This window comes from Lutra lutra, chromosome 2 (genome assembly GCF_902655055.1).
Source record: "Lutra lutra chromosome 2, mLutLut1.2, whole genome shotgun sequence".
Classification (NCBI taxonomy): Eukaryota; Metazoa; Chordata; class Mammalia; order Carnivora; family Mustelidae; genus Lutra; species Lutra lutra.
Window position 1 is genome coordinate 110,019,621 of NC_062279.1, and position 17,458 is coordinate 110,037,078.

Sequence of the window (17,458 nt, forward strand, 5' to 3'; positions counted from 1 at the left end):
TCTGGATAAGAAAGATGTTTTATTGCCCACATCTTTACATTTTCTAATGCTTTCATGTCTTTTTCCTACAGTATTTCTTTCTATAGAACGAGATCAAGGACTTAAAACTCATGAACAAAACAAGTAAAAGTACATTTTAATTCTTCACACTGCAGGAACACACCTCAAAGAACAGGGACATCCCCAACCCACACATCTTTTTTTTTTTCCTTCTGGCAACAGTGGGTGGCTATTTACCCTAGCTACTAAAACCTGCCTGGAAGAAAGAAGGGTATAGTCAGCGCCAGGTGGAAACAAATTCCTGGAGTCTAGAACCAAGCTGAATGTATGAGGCTCGTGGAAGAGAAGCAGACAGAAAGCATGCTTTATACAAAAGGTTCCCAATTTGTTGTTTGCTTGTGGCAAAACTGGAATTGTTTATGACAGAAGCAACATTAAAGGTGACATGGCTTTCCCCATTCCTAAAAGTGTTGATAGATGAACACACACTATTCAGGAAATACTTCTTAGTGATTAAGGCATTTAATCATTTTAATCATTTTTAATCATTTAATCATTTAATTTAGATACTTATGTATCTACCTAGTTTAATGTTCACTACAACATTTAGAGGTGTTTTTCATAGTGACCCTGGCCTGCCGTGTTCAGGATCCCTTAGGAAAAATTTTTTAGAGGCACTTGGGAGATTCTTGACTAAAACCACAATTTCCTTCTGTGTTTACAGTGCTTCAAGTGACCAAGTGCACTGTTTATTGAGTATTTATTCCTATTCAAATGAGGGGATGATCGAGGCCTCAGTGACAAATTCTTCATCTGGCCTGGAGCCCATTCCTCCATTTTTAGTCCCTACCTGCAAATCCCAACTTGTATAACCACAGTGAGCCTCATTTCCTGTCCTAAGAAATCAAAAAACATAATACATCGAAGGGTGATTGGGAGGATGTAACAGTTAACACATGTAAGCATTGTAAGAGAATGCCTGCAGGGCACCTGGGTGGCTCAGTGGGTTAAGCATCCCACTCAGGTCATGATCCTGGGATTCTGGGATTGAGCCCTGCCACAGGCTCCCAGTTCAGCGGAGAGTCTGCTTCTCCCTCTCCTTCCACCTCTCCCCCTGCTCGTGCTCTCTCTCAAATAAATACATAAAATCTTAAAAAATAAAAATAAAAAAGAATGCCTGCCATCAGTAAACAATTATGTACCAACTATTAGTATCATTACTCTAAAATAAAGAAAATCTACCCTACTTTTAAAGATCTTTAAATTAAGTCTGCCAAGAAGTCATAAAATTGAGAGGAAACTATAGACATTGATATTTACAGTACATTTACTAAGCTTCCTTCCCTTTTATTGTAATGATAACCACTACTAGTCCAGCTTTTAAATATTTAATGCCCCCAAAGACTTTACTAGAAATCTCACACATTTAATTAAAAAAAAAAAAAAGTTTTGGGAGTAAACCTTTTCAACTAGCTCCTATGTCCCCACTGTGCCTCCTAAAACAAGATCATAAAATTCTCAACTTCAAAACATTCAACTCCACTGAACTCACTACACCCAAATGAGTCAATTACCCCAGTGAGAGTGGGCCTAGTATCCTAAAAGCTTTCACATTTTATTAACACCAGCTTTTGAATAGAAGGAATAACTGGGCCTACAAGACAAAAAGTAAAACAAAACAAAACAAAAAATCCAAAACTTGAAGGTTTCAGCCATTATTAACTATTTTGAAGATTTTTAAAATTTATTAATAATCGGGAAAAATCCAAGTACTGATCGGGATCGAACAAATTAATTAAATATTCAATTTTTGTGGTCTTAAAATATTTATTAAAATCAAATTATTGGGGCACCTGGGTGGCTCAGTTGGTTAAGCATCTGCCTCCGGCTCAGGTCATGATTCCAGGGTCCTGAGATGGAGCTCTGCATTGAGCTCCCGGCTCAGCGGGGAGCCTGCTTCTGCTTCCCCCTCTCCCTCTCCTTTTGACTGCCATTACCCCTGCTTGTGCTCTCTCTCTGTCAAATAAAAAAAATAATAATAAAATAAAATCTTAAAATCATTATTTAACTTAGTTTTAAAAAACATTGATAAAAGTCAAGGGGCACCTGGGTGGCTCAGTCAGTTGGGGTCTTGATCTTAGGGTCATGGGCTGAAGCCATGTGTTGGGCTCCATACTGGGCATGGAGCCAACTTTTAAAAAAATTGACAAAAAGCAAGTAAATTGGGACCTGTTTTGCAAAGTTTAGAAGTATGTCCAGTTCAGCAAGGTGCTCTTTAAATAGCAAGAAATAGAAAAGACATGGTCTATAATAGGGTATCAGTTTTCATTTTTTGAAAGTCACTTTAACGTCCTTATGTATATGTTATAAGGATATAACGTCCTTATGTATATTTTCTAAGTAAATGCCTGTACCTCTCCTAACAAAAATATGTAACATGCATTTCATGGGTTTTTTTCATAATCTTCAAAGAATGATGTATACTGTCCATTAAGAGTTAATGAATTCAAAAGTCAATTCAAAAATTCAGCCCCAGAACTCAAAAGATGAATTAAAAAAACAAAACCAAACAAAACACTAGCCCCAACGATGGGTGTTAATAAAGTTAAAGGTTGGGCTAAAACATTTGAAATTTATCTTTAAGAAAGGGGGTTACACCTATTTCATTTAAAATATGTGATCATAGGGTGCCTGGGTGGCTCAGTGGGTTCAAGTCTCTGCCTTCCTCTCAGGTCATGATCCCAGGATCCTGGGATCGAGTCCCACATCAGGCTCTCTGCTCAGCAGGGAGCCTGCTTTCCTTCCTCTCTCTCTCTGCCTGCCTCTGCCTACTTGTGATCTCTGCCTATCAAATAAATAAATAAAATTTTAAAAAATATATGTGATCATAAACCTAAATAAAAACAGTTGAGATCCCCCAGCCTAAAAGACATTCTGTCAGTGATATTCCCTTAACCATATTGCAATTAGTTATAAAATTTTTAGAAAGAAAACCACCAAAATATGAAAATCTGGAGGAAATAAAATTATTAGAAAAATTAGAAAATTATCCATCCAGCAAAATTCCTTGTAATCAGTATGTCTTATTCATCTCAGCAAAGGAAAGTGTAAATCTTTTTCACTTGTACATTTGGAGGGGAGGGAGCAGACAAGCTTTAAATTGCAGAAAGTTCACAGCAAGTAACCATTAAACAGAAGTTTTTCCTAAAAGTATTTGTCATTCCAACATACTAGGGTAAAGAACCTTAAGACTAAAAATTTTGAGTGCTCAGTATCTAAATGAATCATGATAAACACACAAGCTTGAACCTTGATGACTTACATGGACCCAATGTTGTGCAATGGTTTTCATTCAACAGGCTTAAAAGTACAAATTCATTTTTGACTCTAGAACAATAATTTTTTAAAAAAGAATGAATCTATTTCTAAAATAAAATGATCGGAAGTTAAATATAATTAAGGATGCTACTTAAGTTCCGCAAATAACTAGGCCAAAAGTTACACATTTGTACCAGCCTATTTGTGTAGTCTGAATAAGATAAAGTTATGAACCTTAATATTCCAATAAAGCCATGTTATATTTTCATTCAAGTTTTCTAGGGTTATCAATAGAAATGTGTCTGTGGTATACATAGGTAATTTTTCTACTAAACCTGCCTGTGCTCTTTTAACAAAGGTAAGTGGAAAGTAAACGGGAGCAGGAAGATTTGAAGGTAGGGACTAGAAGATAGAACAGGTAAAGGTAAAGAACTAAGGCAAAGTTTGTGGACTGCTGTCTGGCTCTTATTAATGAAGGCCAGTCCAGCTCACCTATGTCCTTACATGAAACATTAAGTGGATCTTTGAGTCAATTTTTAGATAATTCATTTCAGAAAATACCTGCACTACCCCACTTCTTCCCCTAAGAGGCCTGACGTGACCTCTGAAAATGCTTCATCCCCAAAACCCTACAAAATCATGCAAATCAAGAGGTTCAGACCTGTGTACTCACTTTAGGAACATATATGTAACTGCCCAGGCCAATGAGGGTATGCATATCCAAAAAGCCACCAAGTATCTGAAAGATGTCACTTTGCAGAAGCAGTAAATGCCATTCTATCACTATCACGGTGAAGTTGGTAGGTGTGCCCAGGCACCCAGGTAGGTGTGCCAAACAGTGGGGCTGGACACAGGGTCGGTGGCCCCAGAAGAGTGCTGAATTCAGAGAGTAATGCTGAACTTAAGGGTTTAGATGTCGATTCTCTGGTCACTGAGCACATCCGGGTGAACTAAGCCCCCAAGATGCAATGAAGAGCAAAGAACTTAGAAGGCTCATGGTTGAATTAATCCATACCATACTTGCCACACCGAGATTTCCTTACTGAAAAAGAGCTAATTGTTCCTAAACCAGAAGAGCTTACAAAGAATAAAAAGATATCTCAGAAGAAACTGAAGAAACAAAAACTCACGGCCCAGGAGTAAATTCTGCACAGAATAAATGCAAATAAAAATAGAAAGAGGATGTCGGTTATCTATTATGAAACATTTTAAGTATCCTCAAAAAAAAAAAAAAATACTTGGACCTAAAATATCCAGATCACTGAAGCAAAGATGAATTCTTGAATTAACTGAATAGTGTCACACTCCTTCTTTTTTTCATCGGCTAAAGACTGACTAGATGGGTATTTTATGCCCTCCTAAGTATTTCTAAGTCTCCATCCCTCACCTCCCACCCCACAACATTTCCACTGTTTAACTTGAAAGAATCTTCTTTCAAGAAGTATGCAAAATAACTCTCAGATCTGGAGAGGTCTTAGATCACATCTGACCATGTGATCCTGCTACCTTTAGAATTATCATCACTTAACATTAAAAGCAACAAGCGACAAGCCTTATTCACAAAACTCAACCTTCAATTTAACAAAAGGCCCTATGTAAAAATTTTAGCATCACATGCTATTATTTATAACTAATGCAAATATAGGGATGGGTAATATGATCATAAAATAATTTCCATCATCCCTGGAATCCTAAAATACCAAGGACTGTGTAAAAATACATAATTTTTAAAAAGATACATAAAAGTTCAGATCAGACCTCCCACACACTTCATTATTTTCTAACACCATAACATAGATTGTATTTTTCTTCTCTGTACATATTCTCAGTCTTCTCATTCTTAACCTAGTGCTATTACACCAATATCCCAGCGCTCTCTAAAGCTTATTGAATGACATGCTAAATTCCTCACTTAGGACTTTTCAATCCTAAGACTAATATGAACTGTGATTCCCCAAGGTGGCAAGAAACATGAGTATTATATGGACACAGTATTTTTCTAGATAGCTGACCAAATTTGTATTTGCTATAGTGGCACAGATTAAATGAGACTCTGGTCGTTCCTGTTTCATGAGAGCAGATTGCACTATTCTCCACCCATTTTTTCTATAAACGAATATAGCAGATCACAAGGATTTTAGGGATCGATGCAGAACAATTGTCACTACAGGATAAACAACAGCTTAATAATTTGCCTGCATTTTAGAAGTTTGACATGCCTTATGATGCTCTATTTTGAGTAAAATACTAAGGCTTATGATGTTCTTATATGTGTTCCTTTAATACAGAAATTATACATCATGTTACTTTCTGAGCCTCCCATATAACAATGTACACTTCCTTTTAAATAGTGTTTCTTCCATTTTTTTTCTTAGTCAAAACAAATTTGAGGATCCCAAGATTTCCTTGGGTAGTATTTAATCTTAAAAAATCCTACACTAGCTTGTAGACCCTAAAATACAGAACACAAAATGTAAACAATTAAACCTTTATAACCAATACCTCGGTGGGAGGAGTGGAGAAAGTCAGAAAAATATACAAAGCATTGAAAGGCTGCATATGTGAAGGATGCCAGAGAGGAGCGGGGGAGGGCCTCATGAGGTTCTAGGCAAGCCCTGTGATGACGTCACCTCACAGCCATAATGTTACAGCAGTCAGCACAGGCCTCCTGTTTTCCTATTGGTGAACACCGTGTCAGCCGACATCAGAAGATAATCATCATTGGCCAGACAATTACAACTGGAGCGACTAACTAGCATCCACCGCTGTTAGCACAAACCTGGCAGGCTGCTGAAAGAGAAGGCAGAGCCCAGCTGCCCTTCTCACTCAATGAGTTTTATGTCGCCTGGCCTTACCAGTCACTACGTGATTTCGCTTCCTTGCTAGCAGCACTTATAAATTAAATCAGCTATTGGTGAAAATAACAGGTAAAGGCGAGACATCTCATTAAAGGACAAAATGCCTTTCTTTTCAATGTTGTGAAATCGCAGACAGAGATTTTCAGTGTAGAACTGGCAGTCAAAAATGCTACTGGGCATGCATGCATTTTCCTCTACCTCTACCTCATCTAACAAAGTCGTGTGTATTGGATAACGTTACCGGAGATATTTTTTAACTTGCCGTGTAGTTTCAAGATGAGGTCTCAGGATGATTCTCCAAGGAAATATATTTATTACTTTGCATTTCAATTGCTGCTCTATTATACAAGGAACTATTTGACAGAAAATTAAAAAGGTCTCTAGTACTTATCCTGTGTTTAGAACACATGAGTATAGGATTAATCATTTGTTAAGGCACCAATAAACCTGATAAGCTTGCCACAGTTGAACACTGTAGTGTTTATACAAATACCACTCCAAAATAAGGGAGCCTTAACATTAATATTTAATAAGGTAATGAATATGGATTATAGGATATGTTTAATAAACTACGCTTATTTAAGATCCTCTTAAATAATGCAAAGTAGGACAGACAGCATACTGACAAAACAGCACTCCTGGCCTTTCTCACAATTCTTCAAAATGAGCTCATCTTTGAGAGAGGAGTTTTAATTTTCTAAATTAACAAGCTTTTTTTGAAGTCATATCTAAGACATTTTTAAGGACAAGTGCAAATGATTCTCAAATGACAGAGTAGATGCTTCACAACATTTTGTTTTTCCCCCAGAAGCTATTTCAAACCATTTTGAACAGGTAAGGCTTTGGTTTCCTAAACTTCCCCTGCCCCCAGGGGTGGTCTAAGCCTGGGTTATGGAGCTCCCTACTCCTGTTAACAAGGGAAAAAAAAAAAAAAAAGTCGTTTTCTTACACACCTTAGTCAAGACTTTGTGCTTTTGGGATTTGGGGGTGGGGTCTGGGAAGTTTAGAAAACTGGACCCCCAGGATATTGGGAGAAATGCACCCCCCCCCCCATAAAAAGGAGAAAGCAAGACAATTAAGGTAAGGAAGACATGCAAAGAAAGAGTAACAGTCTGAAAGGCTTTTTGACTGCAAAAGGCAAGCTAAAAAAAATAGGGTCCACAAAGAAAAAGGAAGGGAAAAATCCCAGTAGGTGACTATGATATAGTATTCAAACGCAGGGGGAAGGCAAATATGCTAAAGTTCGGGTATTAACAGGTAGTGCTGGCAATAAAATGGGCACCAGTAATCATTTTAACTCACTGGATAAGAATCTCCCCCAGCATCTACCACGTACAAAGCGCCTTCAACGTGCTCCGAATGAGACAAGAACCATGCCCTAAAGAGCTGATGGTCTGGTAGGAAGGAGGCACCGGCACACATGTAAATATTCATATATATGAGTAAAAAGCCAGGAAAGATGTTGCCAGAAGAACGGTTCGTAAAGAGCTAGAAGGAAACCAGTGGTGAGAGCTCAACAGGAGAAAATAACTTTGGGGCACATTTTGGCCATTTTCAGTCCCAATGAGGGCTGGGCCCTGTCTGGCTCATTGTGTGCTTGTTGAGTGAATGGATAAAAGAAGCGGGAAATGGTTACCTGGCCTCAGAGAAAAGGCAACCCATAAATATGGACCTATGGACCTTGGTGGTGCAAGGGGTGGCTGGCCAAACATGAATAGGGGTAGCCACGGCGAGGGGACGCCGGTTCCAGAAAGGCAGGCTCAGTAAAGGTGCAGCAAGTTGGAGACAAGGGAGACTCGATGGGCTCGAGTGGTATGGCAAGAGAACATGACAAACAGCTGCAGAGAAGACCCCGCCGCACAGTGGGCCCGCCTCGCAGCTCCGAGCGCCGGCAGCCTCAGGCCCCCGTCCCCGCCCCCGCCCCGCCTTCAGCACCACCCTCTACGCGGGAGGAAGTGCCTCCGGAGAAGGTCCACAGGCCGCATGGGCAGAGAGGGGTCGCCTCCCCTAGCGCCAAAGGCCTTTCAGTGTCTGCACTCCTACGGGATCCAGCCTCGAGAAGGTGTACCATCACCTTTCGGACCCACCCTCGGCGCTCGTCCGCCCAGGAGGGGCCTCAGCCCCGCGCCCCAAGTGCTTGCCGCACGACCAGGGCTTCGGAGCGGATCGTGTCCCCCTGCCAGCTTCCGGCTCCGGCCAGACGCGGACTTCGGGCCCCCTCACGCCCCGCACCCAGTGCAGTCCCCAGCCCAGCCAGAGCGGGTGTGAGTGTGCCGAGCCCTCCACACCCGCCCCCAACGGGCCGGGCCCAGCCGGCGCGCCCCTCGCAGGGGGCGGGCTCGGCCCGGCTGCAGCCGCAACTGGCCAGCGGGCCTCTGCCGGGCGGGCTGAGCGGGAGGAGGCAGGCACCGCAGCCAAGACTCCCCGGGCCGGTCGCAACCGGGGACCGGAGGAAAGGAAGTTGAACCTCCCTCCACCGGCTCCGGCCCGCGGCACCCCCTCCTACTGCACCAGCCAGCCCCGGCCCGCGGCGCGCCCGCGTCTTTGGTTTCCCATTGATAAGAGGGGGGAGGGAAGGCAGGTCGTGACGCCGCGGGGCACGCGCACTCGCGCACGCGGCAGCGGGCGGGATCCCTTGGCGCCGGAGAGCCCCTCAGCCCAACCCTCCCATCCAGCCCCCGGGAGGCTGCAGGCCGCTGCCCAGCTCCGGGGTTGTTGAGCGTGCACTTTACTGATCGCCAGACCCGGGCTCAAGGAGAGGACCGGAATGTCTGCCCCAGCACCTCGGTCTACAAGGAAGAAGCGAGATGAGCACACCCTCCCCTGTAATATATTGCAAGGTGACACAGGATCTCCTCCCACACAGGGATTTTTCAAAAGGACTGGCGGAGGGAACACACTAAACAAGCAGGACTCTTTCCCTATTAGAAGTGTGTCTGGGGAAGAGCCCCCAAGGACTCTGCGTACCGAGGGGTTTTTAATCCGTGTCTCAACTCCAATCAACAGCTTCCTACTGAATTAGAACTGAGTGGGTCCAAAAGGCGTTCCCGTAAAACAGAAACTTAATAATGGCGTGGCTCCACTCGCTCGGGTTCATTCATTTTTATTACTGTTTTCATTGTCCCCTCCCCCCACAGCCCCCGCCTCTTAATGAAACCGGAAAGGGATCCGCGTGGAGAGAGGGGTTCAGGAAAGGAGAAATCCGGCCGGGGAGCTGCAGAGAGTAGGGCAGTGAAGTAGGAGGGCTGCAAGGAGAAAGGAAGGACACGAGGGATGGGGAGAGGGCGAGGACCAGAGAGCTCCGGCGGGAGAGGGTTAAACGGACCAGAAGCCTGGGTCCTTCCTCCACTGCCTTTCACACTCAGCTTGCGGGAGGCCAAGAGAGAAAACCCAAATCTAGATGAAAACCAGAAGGTAGCTCAGGTGCAGAATCTGGACTGGGGCATCTCTCCCGCCTTCCGTGTCGCGCAGACATCTACTCTGTACACTCATGTATGTTCTATGTTATATAATCTATGGTAAAGATGTATGTGTAGCCACGGTTCACACAGGGGCACTCACAGACCCACGCGCTTCATGCAGCCCCGGTGGTTCCTGCACCCGGGGGACCCGGGAACTCAGCGACCAGCTCTCTGCTGCCGGCGATTCATCGCCCCATTCACGCCCCCAGACAGAAAACAGCGACATTAAGGCGCACCGGGAATACGTGCAGGGCTCCCGGGAAGAGTGTCACGCGAAAGCATCACCTACCAGTTTTCCTGCATCCACTGGATGGCTTCATTCTCGTTGAACTGCTTTTCGAATTCATATTCTTGTAAAGTCAACACTGACATGTTCATTGGGGCTGATCTTCGGAGTCGCTACGTGTTCTCTACACAAAATAAAATAATCTGTAAAGCGCTTGATTTCGAGTGCTCTCCTGTCTGTTTTCCCCACCCACCCCACCCCCCCGAGGTCTTCCACTCTCCGCTGGATCTGCGGGGACCGGCCTCTCCCAGCCTCTCTCAGCTACATCCAGGGTCGAGCATTGCCTGTGCCACGGCTCCCAGCTCCTCGCTCCTCGCTCCGCGGCTCTCCTCCTCCCGGCGTCCGCATCCACCGTCGGAGGAAATGAATGCCTTGCGGTCTTAGTGCCCGCACGTTTGTCCATCACCCTTTTTACTTGTCTACGGGGAAATCTCCTCCCCCTCGTGCGATCGGAAAATTAACCCTTTGCGAGAGAGAGAGAGAGAGAGAGAGAGAGCGAGCGAGACCTCTCGCCCCGAGGGGCAGTTTTGCTGACGAGAAGGTGACTAGGGGAGTGGAGGAAGGGCGCCGAGAAGGAGGAAATGACCTCGAGGTCATTCACAATCCCCAATCCCAACCTCGTGGGCAGCCTAGCCTTGCCTTTGAAAGTGGTTTCGGCTTGCCAGGAGCGGCCCATAGGCGCGCGACCTGCAAGCTTGGCTAGTAGGCGGTAAAGAAACAGTAAACCCTGCCAACTCTTTCGCTGGGAGAGCTCCAGGCAAATTTGTGCTGAGATTACCCGTGAAAGGAACGCGCTTTCCACCTCCTTGCCCCTGCCCCCGCCGTACTCTCGGGGCCCCCCACCCCAGAGCGATGACAAACCTGGGGCCTGGCAGCCCCCAGAGCTCCTCAACCATTCGCGAGCTGGGGATGGTGGGATTGAGGACCTGGAAAGTGGAGAGCAACCAGTAGCCTGAAGAGGGAGAGAGGCTAGGTGGAGGGTTTGGGTACGGGGAGAGGTAGAGATAACGAACTGAGACAAAGGGGGTAAGGAAGTTAGCAGGTAGGAGAACTGGACCAACTGGTCCAATGCAAAAACTTTATTTATATGCATGAGAAATTTCGTTTTATATATTTCACAGGTAGGTGAAAGAGAATTGTGTTGAGGAGAAGGCTAAATGTAATGTTGACCCCTACTGAACCCCCAGTTTCAGCAGTGTCCTAAACTCAGCTTCTGTTTACATCCCTCTTAATTCTCAGAAGGAAAAGGATTTTCTACTGGTGCCCTCCCTCCACTCACTACCCACATGTTCAGAAAAATGAGTTATAGGAGACATGGAGGTATCTAATAATTAATCTATGGATGTAATTGTAAGCTTAAACTAGAAACAAGAACTTATGCTTTAAAAATTAGGTGGACATTAGGACCAAGAAGAAAATTCCCTTCCTTCCTCGGATGCTCTTTTCCCCACCTTACCTGTAGTCCTAGTAGAGGATGTTTTCATTCAAAGTTAGGTTACCAGAAACCACTGAAAAGTGGGAACTGGGAGAAATATCTCTGTAAAGGAGGAAATTATAATAAGAAATTAAAGAAAGGGTTTTTAAAATCCCGTACAATATAACTTAAATCAAAGGGCTAGATTGGTTGATGATTAACGAGTAATTTTTGAGACGATCCTCCCAAAGATTTCATGTATAGACTTTCCTTGTCTCTCCATTTAAGGGTTATCATTCTAGATACTTCTGCAGTACAAGTCAGAAGTACAAGTACAAGTACAAGCCTGAAGGCTTGGTGATATTGACTTAGAAGATGGGTGTGGTCTGATGAGAGAGAAAGATTTTCTATAGTACCTGGGCCTGTGAGCAATCAATAAATATTTGTAAGATGATTAAATAGATGAAAGAGGTGAGGGAAGTGAGAAAGGAATCAAATTCCAGCAAACGTTTTACTGTATATTGGAAGGATAAGTCTTTAGTCTTAAAAAGATTTGATTTTCAAATTCAATGCCCTTAGGAGTCATCACACCAATTTGAAACAAATATGAAACATTCTCATTTACTATGTTTCTCACTCAAATAATGATTGTTATTGTCTGTTTATTTTTCGAAGATGGATATGAGGTTATATTAAAATATCTGATTTGTTCTTAACAGCGTCTAAAGAAAATTACTCTGAAACTGGAGATAGGCCTCTATTTTTGACCTTTAAAATGGACATTTACAAAAAATGGTAAATGCTTAGCAGTACTAACTGCTTCCAAGGGTATTGAGGCACTGCTAGTGGAAATAAAAACAGGTGACTATCCTGAAAGCAATTTGGCTGCCTCTGTGGTCATTTTAAACCCATTTACCCTCTACCCATTTCTTCACCAGATATTCCTTAAGCCTGTGTTCATCTGAGATCTTGGGTCTTGGTGAAGAAAAGAGATAAGGCTCTTGTTCTTTTTGAGCTCACATTCCAGAGGGGAAGACAATTTCACGCAGAGTAAAGCACTAAAATGAAAATTAATCAGGAAGGCATAGTCGGTTAAACCTTGGACTATTGGTTTCAGCTCTGGTAGTGATCCTAGGATCATGAGATCCAGCCCTCCAGCAGACTCTGGGCTTAGCAGAGTCTGCTTAAGACTGTCTCTCCCTGGGGTACCTGGGTAGCTCAGTGGGTTGAGTCTGCTTTCCCCTCAGGTCATGATCTCTGGGTGCTGAGATCAAGCCCCACATAGGGCCACCTACTCAGCAGGGAGTCTGCTTTTCCCTCTGACTCTCCCCCCTTCCCATGCTCTGTCTCTTTCACTCTCTTTCAAATAATAAAATCTTAAAAAAAAAAAGACTGTCTCTCCCTCTCCATCGGCCCCCCCTTGGCCTGCCAACATCCCCCCCATGAGCGTGCACGTGCGCACTGTTTCTCTCTCTCAAAAATAAATGAACTTTTAAAAAAAGAAAGAAAGAAAATCAGTATGATGTGAAGGAATAGAGGTGCTCATCTATGCCCTTTTATTTTTTTTTAATGCCCTTTTATACCTCACAGAGAAGATGACTTTGATTTGAAACAAGAGTGACAAAGAGGCAACCACATCTTGCAGAAAGTTACGAGAAGCAAGAAGAAGTACAAAAGTCTTGTCTTGGGGTAAGAAAGGACTTTGCAGGGCCTCCTGGGTGGCTCAGTGGGTTAAAGCCTCTGCTTTCAGCTCAGGTCATGATCCCAGGGTCCTGGGATCCAGCCCCCACATCAGGCTCTCTGCTCAGCAGGGAGCCTGCTTTCCTTCCTCTCTCTCTGCCTGCCTTTCTGCCTACTTGTGATCTCTGTCTGTCAAATAAATTTAAAAAAAAAATTAAAAAAGAAAGAAAGAAGGAAAGAAAGAAAGAAAGAAAGAAAGAAAGAAAGAAAGAAAGAACGAACGGACTTTGCAGGAGTAAGGGCAAAACGCTGGTGTGTCCCCAGGTCTTAAGTAAAGAGTAACTGACAGGTTAAAGAGACAGGCAGGCCAGGTAACCAAGATGTTTGGATTTGACTCTACCTGCAGTGGGGTGGGGGAGCATTAAAGGGTCTTTAGTTCAGGAATATTGCATGATAATTCCCAGTAATTCTACAACTGGGAACTTACTCTGAAGATATACTCGCAAAGACATTCTAGATGTGAACAAAACAAAACAAACCAAAAAACCTTCTAGATGTATGTATAAGATATTGTTCAGCAATGTTTGTAGTAACAGAACACTGGAAATAATGGGGGCTTGTTAACAAAATGATGACACATCCTTAAAATGGTATGTTATAAAGCTTTGTTAAAAGAAATTGTTCTATAGGTTGTAATATTGAAGGATTCCAGATATATGTTTAAGGAAAATAAAAAAGCAAGGCAGCACATTGTGTATAGAAAAACATCTACAATTGCACTTTTTTTTTTTTTCCTGGAAAGACAAACAAGAATTCGATGGGGATGTATGTTTGGAGCAAGATCTGGGAGCAGCAGGAGTTCCCACTTCCTGTTTATATGGTTTGTTTTTCTGAAGTATTTGAGTTTTCTTATGATGTATTTGTTTTCCATTTAAAAAAAAGTCAACAGGAATTAGCAGAGTAGTGAGATAATGGGTCAGTTTTTTATTTTTAATTTTCTGTATTGAAAGATTTCATAGGTAGCATAATATTAGAAATAAAACCTTATAAATGGTGACTTTGCTTGACTTATTTTAGGGTCTATAGAAGGTTAGGAAAGATGGAGTGGAAGGTTGGGAGGGCGCCCAGAAACACCACTAGGAATTTTTATGAAAAGATTTATTGTGTGTGTTTCTGACCCATAACCGGATAGGTAATTACTATTGAATATAAATAACTGAGGCTCAAAAAGTCAGTTAATTGATATTTAGTAGTAAAATTTTTAAAAGTTAGACCAGAGAGTAAGCACTTCTGAAAGTCATAAATTTACTGCAAAGCTGACTCAATTATTAAGTAAAAGATTTGGATTTTAGTACTAACTTTATTCCAGATCTAGCTATCTGATCTTGGGAGAGTAAATCGAGCCTTTAATTTCCCTTTCTGTATATAAAATGACAGTACTAGGCTGGATGAGTCTGATACCAGCTCAAATTTTTCTGGCACAGAAATATGTTAAAATACACACATTGTTTCTGGACCTTTCTAGTAATACTAACCTGCTTTTCTGGAACTCTATTCCATAGGTGGAATTTAACCAAGCTGACTCCTCTGAGATCCTCTGAACATCTTAAGTTTTGGCTCTTTTTCTCCCATAACTCCCTCTGCTCAGAATACCATTCCATGACAAACTCCCCATTTCTACCTGTCGAATTCGGCCCACTCTTCAGATAATCACAAGCTACTCCATACTGGAGGCCTTTCCTGTTCACAGAGATGACCTCTCTCACTCTTGCCTCTTATGCTCTTGAAGCTCTTGTTAGTGCAGCTCTTAAGGCCCTGCTTGAGCCATCCACTTCCATGTAGGAGATTATAAATTTCCTTAAGGGCAGGGATGATTTTTTTTTTATCGTATTCATTTGCTAGAACTGCTATAACCAAACACCACAAACCACCACGTTGCCCCAGAGTTGCATACTCTGTTTATCGGAGATATTTTCAAAAAGTTGGACAGCATCTTGTTTTGTAAAAGAGAAATGCTTTTTTGTGTTCTTAATATTGCATATTAAAAACTCATCTGTAAACTGATAACTGCCATAGAGAAGAAGAATCAATATTTGGTTCCTGAACATTTTCACTAGAGACCTCTCTGAAAATCCTAAATCCTAGGAAGAATTTTTTTTTCTCAAAGACATAATGTATTTATAAATCAAAGAAGCCAAGAAGCCCTTAGCCAACCCCTAACCCTTTCCTGAGCAAAAACTGAGAGAATGGAGATGGCTCTCTACCTCCTCTCAAGGTTTTTGGATGAAACAGGGACGTTGAGGCCCAGAGCTTACTTAAAGACTCTGGTAGGACTCTCCCAGGCTGAGCCAGGCCCCCACCTTCTGATCCTGCTACCCACAGGGCTCCAGGGATGCTTTGGGATGCCCAGAGTTGTATCCTCAATCTCACTATCAGAATTCTGAGTGTCTCCTTCTCTTGACTCTGCATTTGGGTGTGGGGAGGAGGACTCTGGGTTACGTCAAACACTTTCCCAAATAGACCTGTCTTAAAAGAGCTTATTATACTGACAAATGCTCCTTATTGATCTTGGAGGGATTGAGATAAATATAAAAGACATCAGCTAATTTATGTAAATAAGAGAAGTGCAAATAATTAGGTAAAAACTAATTAGGTAAAAACACTCCAAAACAGATACCTATAGAAGTTTAACTAAATGAACAGTAAGCACAGCAGTTCGAGAGGAAGGGATCTGACTTAAGAAATAATAAGAGAATGTGACGGGTGCTCACCAGTCCAGTTTTACCCTGGGGTTTTCACGACCCTGTGATCACGTGTCTGCCTCACTGAAGAATTCCTGCCTGGAACTATCTGAACCATTTGGAGTCTGCAAGCCAAGACTCTTTCACTTTGGTAGTGAACAGCAGAGGGCAAGGAAGATTCAGGGGATGAGTTTGTCTTTGGGCCGTTGGGGACTCAGTGTCTCTCTGGGAAAGATTAAGGGGCTAACGGGCTTCTACCTGTCTTCTGCTTTCTTTATTTCAGATGTATTCTGATACACTTTCCCTATATAGAGTCAATTCAAGGAATTATGCCGTAGCACAAAAACTTATTTGAGATCTAAATCAAAACCCGAAGAATGCGATTTGATAATGAAAGCAGATTTCTCATCATAGCTATTAGGACCATTATAGCGCCTCTGGGGGGAAATCGGTCAATGACCTCTGAGGGGAAACCTCAAGAGCTCACCTCTACGTTCTCATTCACATCTTCTCTCTCTATATATGGATAGAGGTCTTAATGACCTGGCTGTTAGGAATTTACATTTACTCCTCATTATCTGTGTTAATAGAAAAAGAGAAAATGCATGGAAAGTATCTAACGATGAATAAACTTCTTTGAATTAGCAAGAAATAGCCAAACCTTCTGCTGCTCTCTCTCTGATGTGCCCCGGTTCAAACTCTACAGGATGCCTCAAGAAAGTGGAGGGTCTCAGTGGGCCTCTTTCCCACTATGATCCAACCTTCACCCATTGGAGTCATCATGGTGGGTCAGGGGACAGTGACTGGGCCTTTGGAAGAGCAGGGATGTCACTCTCATGTACGTTTTAGGACGGCCTTTTACCACCTTTGTGACTTGGCCTAAGACTTATTAACAGTGAATACCAATTAAACTCCTAAAGACGTATCTTTTCAGCCTGTTCCAGGCCAGATAACCTAAGGGAGGAGAAAAAGAAAGCTTCAAATATTTTTCTTATGAGGAACCTCTGAAGAATATTTCCATCTGGTTTCAGTACTAAGAATAATTGTGTCATCTCAAGTAATTGATCTATTAGAAAGACTCATGTGCACTGTGTCTTCATTGTTAGAGCTCTTGGAGGCAAATGTGGAGCTTGCCCTTGTACCAAGTATTTAGCTTAATATAATACACATTTTTTAAAACCTCATTCCTTTCTCCGCATCATTTGAACCTTACTTTTTGTTACTTTATGATCTTGAGGTATTTTATGCATCCTTCTGCTGTATTTTATATATAGCAGAATAGGAAAGAAATGGGAGTGTGTAAGAATGGACAGAAGGGAGAAAAAGAAGGAGGGAGGGAGGTTGAGAGGGAGAGAGACCTACCAGCCTCAAACGAAGGCAGACAAGACCTGACAGGAAACATCATTTCAGCTGTTTGTTAGAGAAGGAGACCTTGAAAGGGGGAAAAGTGGGGCACATAGAGGAAAGAGTACTAACTAGATTGTTGTCCAAAAGGCCTGAGTTATTTCTTAACCCAGCCATTAACCTACTGGGTCATCCTAGCAAAGCCCTTTACCTTTCTGGCCCTTGGTCTCTTCCTCTGTGAAATGAAGATAGTGGGCAATGTGACCAGAAGAGCCCCTCCAGGCCTAATGTTTTAATGTTTCTTAGCAGGCAGAGGCAGGCAGAGATGACTTCAAACTGGCCAGCCGGCAGACAGC

At 42.7% G+C, this 17,458-nt stretch overlaps 1 protein-coding gene across 3 annotated transcripts in view; it reads right to left on the reverse strand.

Moving 5' to 3' along the window:
• Window positions 1-16,446, reverse strand: part of ELOVL6 (ELOVL fatty acid elongase 6) — a 131,688-nt gene extending 115,242 nt beyond the window's left edge. The window contains exons 1-2 of one of the 3 annotated variants that reach the window (XM_047718218.1): window positions 16,420-16,446; window positions 9,927-10,047 (exon numbers count right to left, since the gene is read on the reverse strand). In XM_047718218.1, the coding sequence (XP_047574174.1) occupies window positions 9,927-10,015 (89 nt within the window). In that variant the 5' untranslated portion in view covers window positions 10,016-10,047; window positions 16,420-16,446. Of the gene's footprint in view, window positions 1-9,926; window positions 10,050-10,207; window positions 10,368-16,419 lie in introns of those variants that run through there. The other 2 variants (XM_047718216.1, XM_047718217.1) reach the window with 2 other exon arrangements.
• Window positions 16,447-17,458: the final 1,012 nt, after the last annotated feature.